The sequence below is a fragment of the Tinamus guttatus genome, unplaced genomic scaffold (genome assembly GCF_059628265.1).
Source record: "Tinamus guttatus ecotype Peru unplaced genomic scaffold, ASM5962826v1 Tinamus_guttatus_pri_ptg000038l, whole genome shotgun sequence".
Lineage (NCBI taxonomy): Eukaryota > Metazoa > Chordata > Aves > Tinamiformes > Tinamidae > Tinamus > Tinamus guttatus.
This window is the reverse complement of record NW_028288572.1, coordinates 839,312-861,680: the sequence shown is the minus strand read 5'-3', so window position 1 is coordinate 861,680 and position 22,369 is coordinate 839,312. Positions and strand designations below refer to the sequence as shown.

The 22,369-nt window shown below is 36.0% G+C and overlaps 1 protein-coding gene across 1 annotated transcript in view; it reads right to left on the bottom strand.

Moving 5' to 3' along the window:
- Nucleotides 1-22,369, bottom strand: part of TRAPPC9 (trafficking protein particle complex subunit 9) — a 359,903-nt gene that overhangs the window by 310,954 nt on the left and 26,580 nt on the right. The window contains exons 10-12 of the mRNA XM_010225586.2: nt 13,459-13,585; nt 10,041-10,186; nt 6,179-6,264 (exon numbers count right to left, since the gene is read on the bottom strand). Of these exons, the coding sequence (XP_010223888.2) occupies nt 6,179-6,264; nt 10,041-10,186; nt 13,459-13,585 (359 nt within the window). The remainder of the gene's footprint in view (nt 1-6,178; nt 6,265-10,040; nt 10,187-13,458; nt 13,586-22,369) is intronic.

Here is a 22,369-nt window from a genome sequence, read left to right as displayed (position 1 = left end):
CTTTGAGCTTCCCACTTCATAAATGCAAACTTGATCATTGCCTTCTGTCGGGGCACTTTTATGTAGCTAAAACTCTGGTTTTGCCTTGACTGAAGCAAATCTTAGAACAAACATGAAAGGTCACCCCATATACTCCAGAACTCACCCTTCAAACAGGTACTAAAGACTTTGTAAAATTATCTCTGGCCCCAAAGCCACTTTATTGAAATCAGTCAGGATTCAACTCAAAAAAACATTTTGATACAGGGACTTATAGAATCCTAAAAAGAATGATAAAAAATTCAATAAGGGGTTTATTATCAACTATAGAAAGTTATCCAAAGGTAGAGTTGATGGAGAGCTCTCAGTAACTTCTACTTGATCTCCCTGTTCGGACACAGAGGCAGCTCTATGCAAACTATTTCTTACATGTTTATCTAATTGCCAATTTCCTAATTTCTCTCAGCTGTAGTTTCAAAAAGATTAGATATTTAACACCGTGCTTAAACAATCTTCCCAGTTCAAACTTTCTCCTAATGCTGAATTATCTTTTGAAAATTAATATACTCACTATTACCTTTCCATTCCAACTTAAGTCTCCCTAATTAATCCAGATATCCAGCGCATACAAACGTATCCCAATTGCTAAGAAACTGGAGCACAGAAGTCTCACTGTGAAACCACAGTTCTCAGATAAGGCACGATCCAAGCAAAGGACATTGGGTTTCAGTAGGACAAGAACCAAGAATAACAAGAGGTCAAGAGCTAGCCAAGCAGGAGGCAAAATTCCTGCTCTATATAACCTCACTTCATGGAAAGCTCCTGGTGAGGAGCATCCTCAGGTGGATTCTAGAGCTGCAGATCTAGTACTTCACATGTGCACCCAAAAAAGCCGAGGAGCTTGAACTCTGACATCTTGCACTGTTTAGGGCATTAGAATTTGCCTCCTTTGCCTGACCTAAAACTCCGAAATAACAGACTATTCTCTACAACAGCCAGCACTGCCAGAGTATAGGTTGCAATTTGGGGGGTTCTATTTCAAAACTTAATTTCCCTGCACACAGAGGGGAATTTTGCATCATCTTGCTACTTTCCCCTCTGTATAGAGGTTGTGGATTGAGAAAAAGTAAAAGCATTTTAACCAGGCTGGATTCTAGCACATACATTTACAAATCTTTTTTTTTTTTCCCCTTGCAGCATCACCAGTGCTTTTGGATAATACAGATCAGTCCCTCATCCCAGCACTGAGACATCCTCCATGATCAGATCACATTGATGAGGGGCATGGGTAGACTTTCCATTGAAAGAATTTTTAGAGTCCTACAGAGAAAAAGAAAATCATCCCAAGTAGAACCACACACCAGCACAGCCTTAAGAAATACATAAAAAGCACCCACATTTTCACAAATACAGGCTGCCGGATGAGCCAGAATTGCTGGCCAAAACCCCACTATCCTGCTGAAGTTTTGATCTATGGCATCTATGAATTCTCCTGTTACAGAGAACTGAGACATGGAATAGACTCAAATTCAACCAGAGTTCCTTGAGGAACTAAAGATCATAGGCATTAAGAATAAAACAAACTGAGAAACATGAAAAATAATGAAAAGCAAAGGTCAGGGAAAGCAACGAACAGAATAGAACAGGCACCCGAGCACTTCTGGAGTACAAGCATCCAAAATAGGAATGTGTTTATGGACAAGAAGGAATGATTTCATAACACTAGAGCAAAAAAAAAATAGCTAAATGCAGCGTACATTAATCTATAACCCCTGAGATGATATCAAGATGACACCCTGCATCACAGAATCCACAAATACAGCTTCCTGATCACAGAATAATTGATAAAGCAGATTATGCCCTCAGAAAAAAACACTTTCATTTTCTTATACTGCACTGAAAATTTATTTGTATTCTAAGACATACTTCTACAACAAAGACAGTGAACACCAAGAGATTTTCTAAGAGCAAACTCAATGGAAATGCCAAAACGTGAGCATTAAACTCAGAAAATAACTGTGATACATATTAAATAGTCTCAATTGTAGCATCCCATAAAGGAGGATACATAATTCACTTCTCTTGCTGTGTTTCACAATTCAGTAAAACTTCAAGCTTTTAAGAGTAAAGATAATGAAACCAAAAAGCAAAAGTTCATCAAAAACGGAAAAAAAAGAACCCTAAACTTCAACTGGACTTTGGAGTCCTAGGCATAAATTGAGATCAAGATTCTCATAAAACAATCAACAGTTTTAAAATACAGTGACATACGTAGAATGCCTGTATGACCCATTCAAAATTACTATTTGCTGGACAGCAGAATTCCACAATATTTGCCCAACATTGCCCTCTGCTGCTTAGAATTTTTATAGCACCAGGGACAACCACGTTCAGGTTGAAGTGCTGTCATACCCTTTCCTTAAGCATATCTGATGCACAAAGGGAGGTTGGAGTTAGATTCCTTTTCCCTGTAGTCTTGTACCTTATATCAGTAATAATATTTTAGTAATCATAGCTCTTCTTGATGTTATAGAAAAAGTTTACCTATATTCCACGTTTTCTCCAGGGAAGATATGAATCACCAGAGGAAAAAAAAGATTTATTTCCTTGTACAACCTAAACAACCTAAGAGTCTTAGAGTGAATATATGTATGCCATTATCACAGCCTGTATTTCCATCTCTCAAAAATTACATTTAGTTTTAGAGAAGTAAAACGATTGGTATGAAAATAGTAGCATTTGGTGATGCTGTTAAAAGCATCTGAGTGTGTGCAGTAAATTTTGAATTAAAATCATTCTTTTTTTAAATAACACTGACAACTCATTTTCCCATTGAACATACTTTGCACAATGTTCACTAGCATTTTCGAAGCCTATAAAAAATTTTAAATGTTCTCCTACTATTTCCAGTAAGGTTATTTTATGCAGACACCAAACAACTATGTTAACCCTTCCCCTCTCCTCTCTGTACATTCTTGCCCAGTGGTTTTTCAATTATATTGATTATGCACAAAGATTTAACAAATTAGCAGATTTCAGATGTTAAACACCAATACCGAAAGTCCTTTTAGGAATTAGTAAATAATATAGCTTGGAAGTTTACCAATAGTTTAACAGCCAGCTATTCTTATACCATCCTTTAACAGAATCATAGAATCATAGAACCATTAAGGTTGGAAAAATATCACTTTTGTGTTATTTTCAAATAAATTTACCCACTAAACAGAATGAAAACTGCAGAATAAGGAGTTTCTTCGGAATAATGAGCTTTAATATCATAAATTACACTACGTCCATGTACTGTATGGGGGTAATATATTTTTATTTTCTCAATATTCATTTTTTAATACAGTACATACCATTGCCTTCCACAATAAATGTAGCATTTTTGAGCCCACCCTACAGTATTAAATGCACCTTTGCCTTTAATAAAAAATCTAAAACATCAAAGATCAACTACTTTTTTCTTCTTTATTTTTCCAAGACACTTAGCACTGTATCCTCATATGCATTTTTATTTAATAGTAGATCTCAGCAGACTTTACCATGATTTACAACTTTAAATGTTTTTTTTGCAAGACAGAAAATAAATTAATGAAAGAAGTCCCAGAATTTTGTACTTTTCTGAAGTCCTGAAAGCTGAAAGCTAGTCCTCATTGGGAACAAGAAAGAGTAGAGCCTAGAGATATATATATATATATATATATATGAATATATACACACCCATAGGGATACATATTTGAACAAATCTAAGCAGAAAATAATATTCCTGAAAAAAAAAAAAGGTATATACATTTTGGTTTCACTACTAGGATGGCAAAAATATCCTAATCTCTCTAAGACAAAATAATTCGGTTTATTTGTATCTCTCTCCCTATGTTGAAATAGGATATCTGCTATGTTTTACTAAGCATTCTTTCTATGATCCCTCCCGCTTTGCTTTATTGGCCAAAATACAAATTTGTTGGATCTACTCACTCCCATATTCCCCAGTTAAACATTTTTATTTGTTACTGTAGGAACAAAATTGCACCTTTCATTGGATTAAAACTCCCACTGCATCAAAAGTAATACATGATATAGGAAAGCATAGAAGACACGCATATAAAAACAGGTATATAAATATTAATTTTTCTAAGGAATACCTCAACAGAACTACACAAATTTGACATAAACTCTGCAAATGATGCAGGGAAAGAGGTAGAGAAGGCTGTCAGTGGCAAATTATTCTGCTTAACAACTTGTGGTGTGTTGCTGTCACCTGCAAAGAAGGGTGATGGAGTGACCACTGGACAATAGCAAGGTGCAAAGCCAGAGAGTAACGTTAAGTGACGGATGAGCCGAAATGGCCACTGAACGTTGCAAAAGGATGTGATCCCTAAGAAGGCGACTCCATCAGTCTACAATAATATTAAAGAAGGTGACACATCGTGAGAACCCAAATGACAAGGAGGAGTGTGGACTGCAGGCATGAGTGCACATAAATAATAAACTAAAACATTTTAAAATATTAAACAATGCCTTGAATTATTAAAATAAAAACAAGAGATTTTATTCTTGCGATAAACCAGTAACTCACAGAATGAAAATGATTTAGGCTGCCAGGAAGTGCTGGAAATGACCGGGTCCAACCAAGTGCGTGAAACAGAGTCAAACTTTGCTGTTTGTTTAGGTTGCTCATGGTTTCTTCCAGGCCAGTTCTGAATGACTCCAAAGTTGCAGACCCCCCATTCTCTGTGGACAACCTGCTCCCATGTTTGACTATGCTCAAGGTCAGAAAAGAAAAAATGTTTTTCTGATACCTAATCAGAATTTCCATTGCTACAACTTGTTCACTGACTTGTCTGCTGCACGAGCCCGCACGCAGCTGGTGGCACCAGGACAAATTTCCTGTTAGTCCTCATTTTTCCAGACCAAACAGAAGCAGCTCTTTGAAGCTCTCCTCATCCCACTAGCAACCCCTGGGATGCTCTGCCAGGCTCACTCGGATATTTCAGGATTTCTGTTGCCCAGGGAGCTCAGAAGAGGATGTGGAGGTGAAGATGTGGCCTCAAAGCTGCCAAGCTGAGGAGAATCCTTCCTTTCTTCAACCTGCTGGTTACACTCTAGGTAACCCAGACAAATCAAGGAAAAAATGCAACTTATTTGTACCAATGAAATGACAGAAATGCTTGGTCCCAGTGAAAAAAATATTTAAATGTATACAGACTATGAGTGAGTCAGTTATCAACTTGTTCAACTAGTCACTGCGAGAGACCTAGCAACAGATAATAAAAATATTGAGCAAATACATAGACCTTAATTCACCTTGCCAAACAGAACGATGGCCTCCAAAAGACAGGAGTTTTTTTAAAAAACTGTATTAAATACTGGGAAAGCATAAAATTATTTAACACTGGATTAGGAATGAATGGATGTGAAGTTGGACTGACAGTTAGGAGATTCCTAAGCATTAAAGGGATCACGATTTTAGGAAGTTCATCTAGTTGGTAGAACAAAACCATGATGAACTTTTGGAAGTTCATCTAGTTGGTAGGTTGGACAAAAACAACCTAGTTTATTTTGGGATACAACGTGAGCTGCCCACAAAGAATATCACACGGTTGTCTGCAGCAGAAGGTCTGGGTTTAAGCAAGAGATTACCCTATACCCCTGTCTGGTATTTTTCCCTTTTTTTGTCCCTCTTGATCACTGTGTGTTGTTGTATTTTAAAACAATACACATCTTTGGGAATGGCAGATCCATGAGTTGAAGTTTCCATTAAAAAGCATGGCTTTTTAGAATTAATTATTTAAATTCCTAATTTTTAAAAAGGGCAGACAAACTCAGAATTTGAATAACGATGGCAAACTGCATTAGGAAGAATACACTAATCATTATGTTTCAGGATACGGTGACTGCTTGAAAGCCAATATTTAAATTATTCAGTCTAAGTTCTAATTAATGCACAGGGAGGTACAGAACTGATTTACAAGTAGGCAAAAGTAAAGTTTTTACACACTCAAAGTGGCAAAGATTTTTATTTCACAACACCACCACAAAATCTGAGGATAAAACTGACACTATTGCTTTGTTAAACTGAAGTTAAGCAATTTTCAAACTATGTGATACACAGAAAGCCATTTGAAAGTTCAACTTAGAAAAGAACCAGGATTTTTTTTCCAAAAAAATAAAAAGGAAAATTTAGAAAGGTACATACCATGTTTTCTACCCGGAGCTCAAAAGGCATAGGGTTGTACACCATCAGCTGGACTTCACACACGTCTCCCTGGACCCACTGGAAATCTGCATCAAATGATTAAAGAATTAATACAGGAATTGCCCAATAAGAGTGTTATAAAGAAAAAGTCGCATCAGCTGAGCTGGATTGCTATATTACCTTTATGTCTAGCTTAAATTCCCTTTTTAACTGCCATAACCCAAGATCCCACTTGGGTGGGACCTGGGGACAAAGTCCCCGTGTGCCAACATTACATTGGCAAAATTAAGTCGGGCATCAATTCAAAATACTTACGCAAACACAGCCTTAATGTTAAACACTTAGAGCTTGTGTATATGGATTTAGGTGCAGACTTGTATCATCTGGTAAAATCAAGACTTGGATAAAGAGCAACCAGATACTCAGTGAATAATAAAGGAAGGAGGAAATTAATAATATTGGAAAGATATCTTCATATATACTTCATATATATTAGACAGTAATTTAGAATAATCTTTAATTTACTTCCTGAGAAGAAAAAGATGGCACAACAGAAAGGTGGTATGTTAGTTTCCTCCTATTCATTTTCTGTGGGAAAGAAGCATGAGAAATGCTGTGATAGGGGACGATGATACTCAGATGCATACACGCAGATAGAGATTTTTTTGAGATGCACAAAACGGAGACTTAACCAATAAAGTCAAAGATTATTGACTGCTGAAAACACTTAAGAAAGCCACATGAAGAGAGCAGAGATTAGGAAATAGGCAATATTTACAATTTATATCTCAATACAATAACACAATGACAGAGATTTGGCTTTAAAGATACTTACCCTGTCAAGTTTACTTTTTTTTTTTTTTAATTAAGGAGATGAGAAATTTAAAGAATGTAGGTCAATATCAGAGATGGAATTTCTAAGAAACTGCTTACTGCACAAAGACTATTTTACATCAGCATTTCTCAAGCTTTTCAGACCAGAAGCTACTGTCTACCTTCCAAATTTCTCACTGCTCGACACATGCACCTCACATCCACGCTTTAAACCGCCTGTCGTAATATCTTTCCTATCAGCTGAGGAACCATAGTCCTAATAAACAAAAGATGGTTTCATGACAGGCATTAAATAGTTTCTCTAAATCATGACCAGCATCTAATCTCTAACACACATGAATTAGCTTTTAACTAACTCAGTAATCTTAATAAACTTTATTAATACTTTTCAGAAGGATATTAGAAGTGTCCTGTATAAACCACGACCATTAAGACTGTAATTTACGATTAAAACTGTCTGTAATCTAATTACACATTCACAATCATTTAACTACATGGCTACATTTTGTAAGCAGCATTAGACAGCTCAAGGGAGATGTTCTTAATGCAGATGTTTAACTCCTATTAATGCAAGTGGAATTTAAAAACTTCCATTCTGAGAACAGGTTATACTGCTATGAAATTCAGAAATGAAAACTGATTAAAATGAAATGATCAAAAGCACAATTCTATGAGATTTTTGGCAGAATTCTATCTATATGTTTGCTTATTAGTGTACAAAATGTCTTATGTGTTTTCCACTTCTGGAAAGAATTAGTTGTGGCTTTGAAATGCTGTTGCACAGAGCTTCAAAGCACTGAACTCCCATTACAGCTGCTTCAACGCAGAAGGGCTCTTCAGTGACAGTGAACTGTGGTAATTTCCAGATCAGAAGGACAACTACGTGGTCAGAATGCCATTTTTGAAAATGCATCCAGCACACAAACATACAAATACATAAAAAGTGGCTCTGGAAAACTGAGATGCTGGAGAGCCACTGCTTGATCATTCTGAGAGTCCCTCTGAACTTCCATTAACAACCAATTCTGGGCTTCCTTTTTGCAGTTCTGACCCCCTTCTCAGTGCAAAACACCCCCCTACAAAACCACTAGAATTTATTTGTGAGCAAAAATAATTGTGTCTAACTGTTTCCCCCTAAAACGTGAGTCTCATGACAGATGGGTTGCAAGATTTTCTAACGAAACATTCTTGCTGCTTTCGACTATCAGGCTTTTACAACACAAATCACTTCATGTCAAAACACAGTGAGCTTATTTCTCCTAACAAGCGTGGCATTAAAGCAATTTAACCAGAATATAATAATCCCATTTCTTGTTTCAAATCAAAAAAGCTTATCAATTTGAAACCTCAAAAGCTGCAAGCATTTTCTGAGGACTTTTTGTAAGGGCCTTTGTTTGCCTCTTGTTGTCAGCAATACTTGATCTCCCTTGCTGCAACAGTCATTTATCCAAAATTGGGCTTACTAGCAATACAAACCGCACCATGTAATAAACGAAGTTTATCTGTAAAATCTTCAATGAGCTACCAGTAGTTCAGAACAGCAGAAAAATACACTTCATTATCCACAAAGGAAAAAGGCAGATTACTTGCAGGTTTATTTTTTTTAAATATATCCATATGGTGAATATCACATGTAGGTCTTAAAAAAACTTCAATTATTTTGAAAGTATGTTAAATTTTCTGCTTCTTGAAAAAAAAGCACCTGGTTTTGTTCTGCATGTTCTTTTGTTTGTAAGAGCTTGAATTAAACATCAGAAAAGTAAATGTATGACTTTTATATGGTAAAAGACTAAGATTTTACATGATCACAAGTAGTTCAAACACCTCCTTGGCCTGAAGAAAACTTAAAGGAATAATCTGCCCTGTAAAACACAAAATTTCAATGGCACAGACAGAGCATAACCAAACCCTGGATTTCTAAAAACACAGCTTCCCTTTTGTAACCATGACTAGTACACAAAACAACTATTTGACAAGATTAGCAACATGGCTTTATTTTAACAAAAAGCTATGAAAAGGTTTTTCTTTATCTCTTAAGAGATTAAATGCAAAAAAAAAATAAGGAATTGAGTTTCTTTGAAATAAATTAGTAAGACAAATGGGAACCATTTTCCAAAGAAATGCCATTTATTTAGAGAAAATCATTTAAGCTGTTCCCATAGAAATACATTTTTAATTTCTTATCCTTTCTTAGCCATCTTGTGAAATCAAAAAAAAAAAAAAGACTGAAGCAAAGCAAGCACTAAATCATGCCCAACCAGACTGCCAGATAATAATCCATACCTCTGCATTTTTCATAACCTCTCACGTTGCAGCAACTCACAGAAAACACACATTATCATGAAATGAAAACAAAATGACCAAGAGCTAACCCAGCACATGGGAAAAGCGTGGAGCACTAAGGAGGAATTGCAGAGCCAAATACAGTCCTGACGAACCAGCCAAATCGTCGCTACATCACTAGAGCAAATTAAGTTTTAAAAATAGAGGAGCAAGGACTGTGGGAAGGGGGAGAGAGAGGCAAGAAGAAAAGAATCCCTGGAGAACACGTAGCTCACAACGTAGGATGGGAATGAGAAATCACCCCGTCTCTCTCACATGTGTTCACATATGGAAAAGGGGGCAGGAAATGAAATCTGGATCCTATTTTCTTCATGTCCATGACGCTACTTCCATCCGAAAAGAGAAACGTGCAACTAACTCGGGCAGTGGCTTAAGACAAGTGACCAAGAAAATGTGTGAGAATTAAGATTGTATGATTTCTCTTTGTCCAAGAAGGAAATCTCATTAGTTTATCTCCTCTGAAAAATATATTATCACCTATAAGACTTCATCCCCCTTCTGAATTTGGGTAAAACTTCCCTGGATTCAAAAGGCACTTGGCAACTAAAACTTTGTTTCTTCACAGTGTTGGGCAAGTTAATTAATTCACACACAAGGAGGCAATATTCAGGCTCAATCTGAGTTTGACTGAGAAAAGATTATACAATATAACAAAAACACTGAAAATACTGTAAAATATTCTTACCTATTTTCTTACTTCGTTCTTCAGTCCGGCTGTGTGCAATAATTGGAGAATATATAAAGGGGCTTTTGGTTGTCATATTCTGACCAAGTAAACTTTTTATTTTGTGAGGTCGGAGACTGATGGGGAGATTCAAGAGCTTCACAGATCTGTAAAGTATACATATTTTGTGATGATTGTGTTAAAACTGATGGTGGTAAGTACTAAATGACACTCTGGTATTGATTAAAATACTGGAAATGGTAAAATATGAAATAAACACCAGGGCTAAAAAAAAAAAAAAAAAAGAAAACAACAGCAATCTGATAAAGGAAAAAAATCAGAAAGGAAACAAATACTAAAGGAAAATCAAAAATACATTTCTTAAGAAACCAGCAAGCACAAAACAAGCAAGATCAGTTACTTAAAACCCAGCTATATAGCTTCCAAGATAAGCATGAAATTATTTTAAAAATAAAAGTGAACAGAGGCACCATTCTAACAGAGTATCATATTTTTTGGCACCTTCTATTATGTATAATGCATTCATGGTTATTTTTAAAAAAATGACAAGAAACTTTCTTTTATAACCACTCAAGGATTAAAAACGACAACTTTTCATAAGCTGGTTTTCGAAGAAGTATTTTTCATAGAGCAAACACAATTTTTGCTAAGGGCATCACCACACTGAGATAAACTAAGAACAAAATACAGTGCTAAAAATGAAGTAAGCTTTTAAATTATACTTAATTATATAGATTATATAGATACTATATATATATTTATAGATAACTATATAGATTTTTTTATATTATATAGCAATTAGGAAGACAGGTACAAGAAACCTACAAAACGGCTATTTCTTTGTGGACTAATTTCCTTCATTCCCCCCTTTCCCAAATCCATCTACTAACCCGGAAGTTCTCATTGGAATTCTTTGCTAATGCTATAATATACCAAAGAGGCTCAGTATGTTAAAGTGGATGATTAACTTTTCATATTTTATTAAGTTCTTCAAACACTATGACAACAGCACTGGAGTACTAAGGAAGAAATCTGCCTTTCTCGGTTATAAAGGTCATAGAAAAACAAATTTAGATCAAGTGTCTTCATTTTAAAATACAGTTTTTTTCACATGCTAACATGACTTTGTATCAGGTACTGGGTATAACTGAGGTCATTAACTTACTTAAGTTATAGGAGTATATTTACTTTTAAAACATTAAAGCATTACTAAAAAAGTGAAAATAATTTAAGTTCTGAGAAATACCCAATGAACTCAGCACAATGAGTTAACAGTTGCAGAAACCAAACAAATCAGTGTCCCACTAATAAAAGGTATATACATATAGGAGAGCAGTTTATTTTAAAATTAATCCAAATCATTCACCATAATGTGGCACTGCTGAAAAATAATGAAGTTGTTAAGAGTAATAATACAAAGATACACTATTCAGTGATATAAAACACTTAGTAAGGAGTTATTAGAGAACATTAGAAATATTTCAGGACAAGAAATAAATCACATCCATACATTATCTGTTGGCAATGCTTAGTGCCAGCTTCACACTCACATATGAAAATACTGACAAGGAGATGGAAAAATAAAGAGAAACTACGACAAAATCCTGAATGTTTCAGTGTTAAAATTAATGCATTAACTCTTCTGATAAGATTTTGATACCAATTAGAATGCAATTTGCAGCAAACCATGCAAGTGACATTGATTTGAGGGAACTAAGGTTAAACTAGATGAACTGTTAATAAAGTGGCATTCTAATATAAAAATGCTTTGACTCATCCATCATTATTATATAAACATTGTTTGAATTAAAAAATGAATGTCTTTAATCTTAACATATGGCTGTGGAGGGAGCACTCTTAAACCACATATGCAATGGGGTCTTTAATTCATTTGAATAGAAATCTTGAATAAACTAGGTCTTCTACCCCCAGTAAAGCCCTCCTGAATTTAAACAAGCAACAACTAGGAAATACAAAATAACTGCACTTGCTGCTGAGAAGACCAAAATATGTTATTTGAAAAACACTAACTAAAAGCCACCTTTCTTAGAGAAGAAATAAAAATAAAATATATGTATAGTAATAGTAATAATAAAAACACTATACCTTAATAAAGAAAGTGAAAGAAAAACTGGTAGTTGTTAAAGTAAATTTCAAGTAGTATGAAAAATTTATAAGGACAGCTAAAAAGTCAGTGGTAAAAAGGAAGAAAAATCTTCCTGTTTTAAGTACGTTAGCAAAAATAGGAGTTTTAAGATGGCTAACATTAAAATAGTAATTGAGTAATACAGAAAAGCAAATCAGTAATTTTTTTTATTATGTCCTTGATGATGATTTCATACTACACTTTAATTAAATGTTTTCCAATCCAAAAAATAAATAATAATAATAATAATAAAATGACTTTTGAAGCTTCATCAAAAGAATTAAAGATTCATGAAGGAGTTTTCCAGACTGCACCATAGTATTTGAAACGTCAAAAAAAGTTCCGCAGGCTAAACAAAAATACACAAAAATGTGATACTATTTAAAGCAAGTCAATAATAGAACAGGTATCTAGGGAGATCACCAAAGTGGTGAATCTTGAGCACAGCTTCTCCTAGCAGGAGACCTCTGGTGAGTCTGATCACGCACAAGCAAACCTCAAGTAAAGGTTTAGGTCAAACTTGTTCTACAAAGAGCATTTCCCACACACTAAGTCACTAATGTGAACACACAGTGTTCAGTGTTAAATCCATTAGAACATCCTACAGTGTGCATTAGAAAGAGTTGGTGCCTTTCTCCAGTGAATGTGACAAAGAGAATTAAAAAGTTACAGAGTGCATAGTTAAACCCACTATATAGAACATGGTCATATAACAAACATTTCTTTTCCTTTCAGATCCTGAACATAATGTGAGGATAAAAATAGCTTTCTCTCTTTCTAGAATTTAAATATCTCTTTCTGATAAGGAAACATGAAATATTTAATGATCACTAATGAGAACTCAAATTTCTGAGGATTCCTTTCAATAACTTCTACCATTTTTTCTGGAGGGCAATTACTTTTCTATCAAAAACACACTCTTGACACAGGTTTCCTTCCATTAATGACGTCCAATGACTGTTTTCTGGTTCTAATATTTCACACTGTGCTTTAATCTAGCCTAATTTCAATCTACACCAGACTGCTCATTGCACTGATTAACTGTTAGATCTTGGAATTATTAACCAGTGGTGCACTGAAGACTACGGAATATACTTTCTACTCAAAGGCTCTTTTTTGGCCTAAGAATTTCTCAAATAAATTTGACATTTTAACATTTTCTCGTGTTATTGCGAAGAATTTATGTGAACTCAGAAGACTAGATCCCTCTAGTACCATTTAAAATTTGACAGATACAATGGAAAACTTAAAGGTTGTATTTTGGAGACTTACTTCACAATAGGCAATTTGGTGAAGGGAACAGGAGGCAACTTCAGGCCGTCTGGAAGAGTGATGAAATCCATTGTGCCAGGACATTTTGATGTGTAGCTTTCCAAGCTCTGTGTTACATCCTTCTTTTCTAGAGAAAAAAGTGTTAAAAGAAAAAAAAAAAAAAAAAGTCAAGCTTATATGACTTAGTCATAAACTAAAGTCATAAACTAAATTCTTTAACCTTCAGAGAACTCTTTGCATGAATGCTTTTTGCATTCATACAAAATTATTGTAATACACTGCCAAAAAATTTTATTAATTATCTTGGCCATTTCCATGCATGCTAACAGGTTATGCTCCAGAAGCTTTAGTGAGTGTAAGAAAATTAAATTGTCCTAAGCAAGACAGATTTATTGACATTAAGTTTCAGTGTATACACAATTTTGTTAGTTTTTTCACCATCAAAAAAAAATTTCTACAATTTAGCTAGAAAATCCACATTCCAAACAAATGGCCACAAGTATTTTAATATTATTAAGAACTCACTATGTGAACAAGCCCTGTTCTGAAACATCAGCTGAAACAATCCCCAAGGCGAAAGGGAGAAACAAATTACTTTTATTGTCATCATTTTTTAAACAAATATGCTATACTATGCTACTGAACTGCAAAAAACAGTAACAATTTTGCTTTGGTTTTGTTTGAAAATACAAGAATGTTCAAGCAAACGTGCATGAAACCAGGTTTCCATTATCCCTCTAATAAAAATACCTGGCTTGAGTGTTAAAGTTTCTCTTTGAGTGCAAATGTGAAAAGGAGGAGTTTGAAATTAGCAAATTTTTGTTTGTTTGTTTGTTTGTTTGTTTTTTTGGAATAGGACAGCACTTTCTTTGTCATAAGTAAAATAAAATATCATACCTTTATGAACTGAATAAAAATGTGCCCAGTGCTGGGCTGCCCAGTACAGGAGAGCCATGGAGCTACTGGAGAGAGTCCAGTGTAGGGCTACAAAGATGATGAGGGGACTGGAGCATCTCTCCTGTGAGGAGAGGCTGACAGCTAGGCCTTTCCAACCTGGAAAAGGCTCAGGAGGGATCTTGTCAGTGTGCATAAGCATCTGACGGGAGAATGTCACGAGGATGAGGCCAGACTACTTTCAGTGGTGCCCAGCACAAGGGCCATTCTGGGCATGTCCTGAAGCACAGGAAGCTGCATCTGAACTTCCATCGTAAAAACACAAACCCTGTTGTCAACACTAGGGGCACAGCCAGTTGTTAACTTAGAAAATGTGCTTATTCCTCCTCCCATCCTTCCCCTTCACCAGCAAGATTGAGGAGAAAATGACCTGGGCTCCTAGATCCTTGACCACCAGCTCTGGAGCTCTGAAATCCCTTTTGATGGTTTCCAACTTGCTTGGTACCCACCTAGTATCACTAGTGCCACACGGAAGAGCAGCAGAGGGTAACAGTTCAACACATGGACAAGCCTTTGTGCATCTTGTATTCAAGCCTCTGGAAGGCAACAAACCTTTCCAGACAGGCGGTGAGGAAGCCCTGCCCAGCTCCACCTCAGCCTGGAGGGCACTAAACCCGTTCCCAACTGCATGTCTTCAGGATTTGTAAGAGCCTTTCTCCTTCTACAAGAAGTGACCAGTGCCCAGCCTTCTTCTACAGTTTTGTGATGTTATGATTTCAGATCCCTCCAGTAACTCCACTGCTTGGGACACTTGGGATATATGGTCTCTGAGAACAACCTACAAGCCTTCTGCTCATCTTTATGGATGCTGGGCAGGCTACTGACTTCCTCCCACAACTCTTCCACCTGAAGGCACAACTTCTTCACCTGGAGATGCAACTCCCTCACCTGAAGTACACCTTCTGCAGGAACTCCACCTAGCTAGAGCTTCTCACCAGAGAAGCTAAAGCCTCCTGTAGTTGTCCTTGTCTACACCCCCTTTCCTGTTAGGGCCAACTACCCTCTAGTTCCTCAGAGATCCCCAGAAAGCCCCAGCAACTTCCCACAGGGTCCTCAAAAGCCCTAAGCAGAGCCTAGGCACTGCTGTGCAAACTGCCTCTGTTTGCTGTGCTCTCATTCAGGATATTATTTTGCTATTTTATACCATATTTTATATATGGTGTACATATAGCATATACTGAGATGGAAAGCAGCAGAACTGTCAAGAAAGAGCGATGACTGCGCCGGCACAGTGTGCACTTAACTTCTACTTGAAATGGGAGGTCTGTCACACTGAAGAATCAGCTCTTGTTTCCTAAAAGCTGCAGCGCAAAACTCTGCCAATCGCTGCATTCGAAGAAAGAACGTTGCCATTTTCCAGGAGAGGTTGTTTATAGATTTTAGGGTTGGATTTTCATTTCACGGCACAAGCTCAGGCTGCTTTCCACAAAAGACAAAGCTCAAATGGGACCTCATTCTATCCTCATATGATAAGAAAGCAATTCATACCTTGCTGTTCCCACCTCTGTTACTTTCCACTTAGCACTAGGTCACAAGTGAGATGCTAACGGAACCTCCACCACTGCGATGCATCAAGAAGCAGACTTGATATCAAAGAGCAACATGAGCACCAATCCTGCCCACGTTTGGAAGCAGTTGTGGGCGCCTTTCTCCCTTGCCTGAGCACCTCGGCAGTACGTACAAATGACACGGACTTTCTGCATAGTCATATTTGCAACCAACCCTAATGGTTACCCCAACCAACAAGCAGAGGACTGTTCATTATCAAGCAGCTCTCTGAGCTTTCCTAGCATCTGCCTGGCTGCCATGCTCTTTTGCCACAGTAAAAGGAGTGCACCAGCCTTCTACAGACTCTTTCCAAGTTCCCTGATTGATAGTTTAGAAGATTGCCTGTGGCTGAAAGATATGATACCACCAGTAGTTACCTTTCTCTTTGCAGAGGGATGAAAAACAGCTACTCTTGGAGGGCTCTTTATCCACCTAGTGTCTTCATATGTGGATATATCAGTAGGAAAACATTCAGCACTTGATCCTTTGACCTATGAATTCCTCAACTGCTCTAAAGGCTGCACTGCAGCTGGAAGCACTGCTGGATGATCTCGTGCAGGGATTACAGAGATTCATTCATTGAGTGAGAAATGACGGGTTATTTTCTAAAAGCTGAAATGGGAACACTGGCAATCCTGAACCTCCCTGCAAGTTGACCAAATTCACTGGGGATTAGTGCAACAGCACAGGTTATCTGTACAACCTAATGAACTCTTCAAGATCATTCGTACATATAGCGCAAACACAAACTCTCTCTGAGAGGTTCTATAGGTTCCACTATCTCTATAAAACTTTCCAGAAACAAGTACTCCTGACAATTTTATAACCTACAAATTCCATTATCTCATTTGGAATAACAACATTCATGAGTTTTTCTCCCATTTCCTCCCAGACTCATTGAAGAATCAGGATCTTAGAATGACTGCAAACTCAATAAAGCTGAATAAAACCAATTAGTATTAACACTTGTATCTATATTTCTTAGTTTGTTCTACATAATCTCATAGTACAACTTCCCCATTTTGTACAAATTTGTTTTCATCACCACCTTCATGCTTCTTCTGAATACTGAAAATTTTGCATGTCCACCAAAATTCTTTGTAATTTTTCTCTTAACTATTTCATGCCAGCACAAGGAACACTGCTGCTGTCGCAAACCTGCTTTGAACCTTCTTCTGTTCAGAGACTACAACTACTACAAACTGTTTTTACTCTATAGTTAATCACCAGATTACAGGATGCGAACAAATGATCTTCAGGACCTTTGAGCTTTTCCACAAATTCTAGTTTGGGAGAGATGCAGTAGGACACTAAACATAGCACTTGTATATTCAGGACATTCATTTTTCACCACCACAAGCAAGCCAAAGTTGTCAGTGAAGTGTCTTAGCAAGACTTGTAGATCAATCCCCTAACTCAGTATTTCAATTACTTAATTCAGCAGAACAGGGCAGGTCTCTTCCTATCTGCAAGCACCCACCACCTGTTTTTCTGTTGCATTAAGTCTGATGGGAATTAGGTGATAGCATTTTCTACATTTTAATTAAACAAACATATGTGCTGTCCTTCTGAGAAAAAAAAAAAAAATACACGGAGCAAGTAAATATTCAAAGTACTCAAAGATCCAATGCTTGAACAAGTTGTTCTGTAAGGAATGCCCTGAATGCTGGATTTTCCTCTCAGTATTCTCTACTGCAATAACTTTTCACTCACCTATGCTTTTTTACTGCCCTGAACAGTCTCTTTACAATTCTTATCTATCAGAGTGCCAGACAAAAAGGAAAGACTACAGTGAATAAGGGCTAAAGGTCTTTTTTTTTGCCTTTCCCTCAGATATGGACACTGTTAGGGTCTTCCTTTTCTTTGCAGTGTCAGGAATCTGGAAAAAAGAAAAAAAAAAAAAAAAAAAAGCACCTCTGATATCTTCTCCATACCATGGTTTGTCAAAAGCTCTTCCTATGGGGAAGATGGAAAGGCAGACAGCATATTACATAAATTTTGGTTCTCTGAGAGATCGCGCAGAGCAAGTCTTCACTAGATACAAAGGAGACTAAAACTAAGAAGATCCATAGAGTCTGAAAGGAAAAATTAAGACAGCAACAAGAAAATAATTAATCTATGCTAGCCAGGTGAATAAGATCCACTTCCATAAACAGATCATAACAAGTAATATAAAAGAAAGTGGCTCCATTCACATGAAGGAAAGCATGAGAGCAAAGGGACTCAGTTATTTGTTGTATAGTAGCACATTCTCAGAAAAGATCAGCTTATCCCTCTCCTGCAAAATTGGTAAAGATGTTTGTTTTCAGCATACACAAAAAAATAACTTATTTGTGGCAGATTAGTGTTTCCTACTTCTGAAGTAGATCAATACAGGGAAAGAAAGGGAAAAGACTGTCTAAACACACAAAGGTCTTTTAATACAGGATTTTTAATAATTATCTAAAACAGTTGTATACATGAAGTCACATTGAGCTTGAAATTCACTGCTAGCAGAAAAGTATTTTTAGATAAAACCTCATGAAAAATTGATATAACTAAGTCAGAGTTCAGAAACATACCATTAAAATTTCAGTAGCTGCTTCTCCACTGTATTTGAGAAAACTTCAGATGTCTGTATAGTTTTAACACTTCAAAATATGTTTTACAGATACAAAATCACTATGTAAGCCACTGAACAATACCAATCATTTCTCATATTTATAAGAAATACCTGAAGATCTATCTTAAAACAGAGTGGAAGAAATTAAACAAAGATAATTTCCATACCAATAAAAAGGTTGTCAAGGATTGCTGTAAAGCTGTTATAAACAAAACAGACTATAAAAATTTACAGATATGATGGTATAATCCTAAGAGACATCTGATTTCTGTATTTTGGGTGGAAGAGACATATGGAGACAGAAGATGATGGGAACAACATGCTGATTTCTGTAGGACATTTTTCCCCACTATGCTGTATACAAATACAGCACATCATGCCCTCATATTGTCAGATGAAGAATGTCTTCACCAAAGTTATTTTTTTTTCTGGAACAAAACTTTGTAATTTGTCTTCATGTGAACACTTATCCTTTTTTTCGATTAATCAATCAAACATATAACACTTCTTCAAAAGCAGAGACAACTTCATGAAAATTCGAGTCCTAAGTAAAAGCTTGGAAACTTCATTTCATTTGTGAATGGTTTTAACCAAGTTAATGAGATTTTTGTTGTCATCATGCAATACAGCGCTTTATTTTAAGGTGTAATTTATTCTTCCACCTATGTATCTGGATATGGTGTACATTGTAGTTTGTGCCTCATGAACGCACAAATCTAAAACAAGGTAGATTACGTGACAAAGACTTTCAGGTTTGTTATAATGTTAGACAATCTGGGTCACTCTTGATTTTAGTCACATTACAGTAGCTTTTCTTTCAAATGTCATTCAAGACATTTGTCTTCATATTTTGTGCTATGTAAATAAATTAAAATCTTTCTAACACCTATTTGAGCGTTTGTGGCAAGTTTACGGAGTCTCCCTTATTTATTGCCCTTCAAAACTAATAAATTCCTTGAGCTGGGTCTGAACCAGAACCTTCATGCCATATAACAGAGAAACTATAGTCAAGGGGAAGCAAATGATTATTTGTAATGCTGCTCTGCCCAAATTTTACAGTACAGAACTAAAGAAAATATGAAACTATAAAGCAACAGAACTCATATCTCTGCTAGTTATCCTAGAGAAAATCCTAAATAACACCCATCTTATTTATTCATACTTGTTAACCTTATGCACGAAATTTTCATTAGGATTATACAGTGTCATTCTTAGGAAACTTGCATCAGAGAAAGCAAATAGGGGAGGAAGGAAAAAAAAAAAAAACCTTTGGCTAATGAGGTCCTGTATGGTGCATATCTAGTGCATCATTAACACCTAACTAATACAATCTTCCTTCTACAATCTCTTTACAGCATGATAGAAAAATCCAGATTCAAGTTTTAAATTTGTTCTTACTTCCACCACATTGTACCATTCCTGAAGAAAAAAATTATCTGTTCAGTTACATATTTATAATTTTTTTTATTTATACCTGTGTGCACATTGCAGATAGCACTATGATGAAACAAAACAGCTGCAAAAATATTTGCAATTAATGGCCAAGAATCTACTATGCTGCTATAAACAGTTTCCAGTAATTACATGTCAGATTTCGGTCTCCATCCTGAAACAGGTTAATTTTAATAACCTAATACCAAACAAACTCCCTTTTGAAAGATTTATAGATTATGCAAAAACAACTTGCAAGCGGTTTGTAACAAAAATACAATTCAGTCCATTAAAATCAGCTCATTAATGTCAATTAAGTAACCCTCACTTTGAGTCAGAAGTTAACATCAAGTGTTGATTTACATCATATTCTACATTCAACCTGATGAAAACTTCACTCTTCAGCCTTTGAAATCAATACATTTTATTTCCTGCAAATGGATTTACATGCTATAAGAAGGTTCTAAGGAAAAGCTATCCTAATTTAAACATCGTCCTTGCAAATAACTAAGTATGGAGAGGTTATAGCTATCCTAGCAAGCCATGCAGCACAAAATGAAAGGTGCTATGGAGAAAAAGAGCTGCTAGGGAGGACCCAAAACCTGCATTGTATATTTGGGGGGACCACCTGAAATGAATCTTTACATCCATGGTCTGAATACCCATTGCTAGACACAGCTCCTGCAGCACACAAACAGACTATTTGTCTTAGCTTGACTATTTGTCATTGTCTTAGTTTCATCTAAAAGATGACGGTAACCAAGGCAGCTGAACTCTATCGACAACTATGTTCTTTAATTTTGCCTCCAATATATTTTAAATATATCACAACAATGGAAATATGAGATCACTCAGACAAATTGGCCTTACCAAACTTAACCTTAATATTAAGTTATAACCAAAACTGTATTTTAATCAGAAAATTATAGTCACACTACAGGAAACAGGTACAACACAAAGTGTACTGTACTAAGGCCCCAAATAATTCACTACATCTTTCCCCAAACAGAAGTACCATTTATTATTTATATAAAATCAACAGAAAAATAAAAAGGAAACCCACATTTAATTAGAAGGATTCCTCGCCTCCAAATTTTTTAAAAAATGGAGAGGTCCATTTGCTACTTTCCTTAAAAAAAACTTTAAAACGGACAGTTAAAATCCATTATTTGCAACAATTTATCATTCAGCTACTTCATTTTTAATTTTAGCATCTTGGGACCCTATCTGGTCACTGAAATTTCCTACTACTCATTATATCGTTCAGATGATTCTCCACTCTAGACCATTTCTAATGATGTTGCAGGAGAGTTTCTCAAATTTATTCCCTGCAAAGAATAGGTGGAGCATGGAAATCTCACTTCCTAAAATGAACCAACTTTCCTGCTATGCCTCAATCTTCCTTGACTGTCTCCTTCGCATACCAGCCATGTTTCAGGTCCACAAAAGCACAAGAAGATTTCCTGCTTCTGAGGTATTTGAAGAAGTTATTAACTAGCCTTAATGACTTCACCAAGATCAGAGTCTTTTCTGGCTTATGGGGTTTTCGTTTGTTTTCCTGTATAACTTGCCACGGTTTCTACTCTCACAATTGGACACCACATCCACTTTTATAAGCTGGACCCCCCTCCTTTTTTAAAAAAAAACCATAATGCTATTTATTTTGCTATTTAACTAGACTTGCTTTTTCATTGTTTTGGGAATTCTTTTAACAGAGAATATGACATCCTACGTAGCCTCTATGCTAACAACAAACAAGCCATTTCTTTTAACTTCCTTGAATCACCTTCTTTTCTTTTAGGTACAGGTGAATCTATAGTAACAAGTTGCTACTGTCATCCCTCAAAAAAAAGAGGTGGTTTTAAATCATATCAAGCCCTAAAATAAGAGCAGTTGCTCACGAGGCGACAGATTATTCTGTGTCCCTACCTCTTCTAAAATACTACGTGGTTAATACTGAATAAAACTCGTGTGAGGAAGTATAACTTAACAATTGCCCATGCAGTTTGACTTAATTTTATCAGGTCTTTGGGTGGAAATTCAACACAACACAAGTCTGGTCTTTATTTCTGCCAATTAATGCGTGGCAGAAGGATTACATTTCAGGGTATTCACATATTTACTTTTGGTCTAGCTGTCAAACTTTTTTATGAGCCTAGATTAAAATTCTTTGTTACTTTCTATGTTCTTGCATAGCAAATTGAAATTTAAATCTCACAAAGCGAATGCATATGCAATCTGTTCTATAAATAAAAGTGTCTATGAAATACTGCAGTTTCTTCTTGCAAACCGTGAAACAGAAAGGGATATTTTACAGTTGTCAGACAGCAAGTCTGACATGATCAAATTACGAGCAGGCCAGGTTTAGCTGTAACT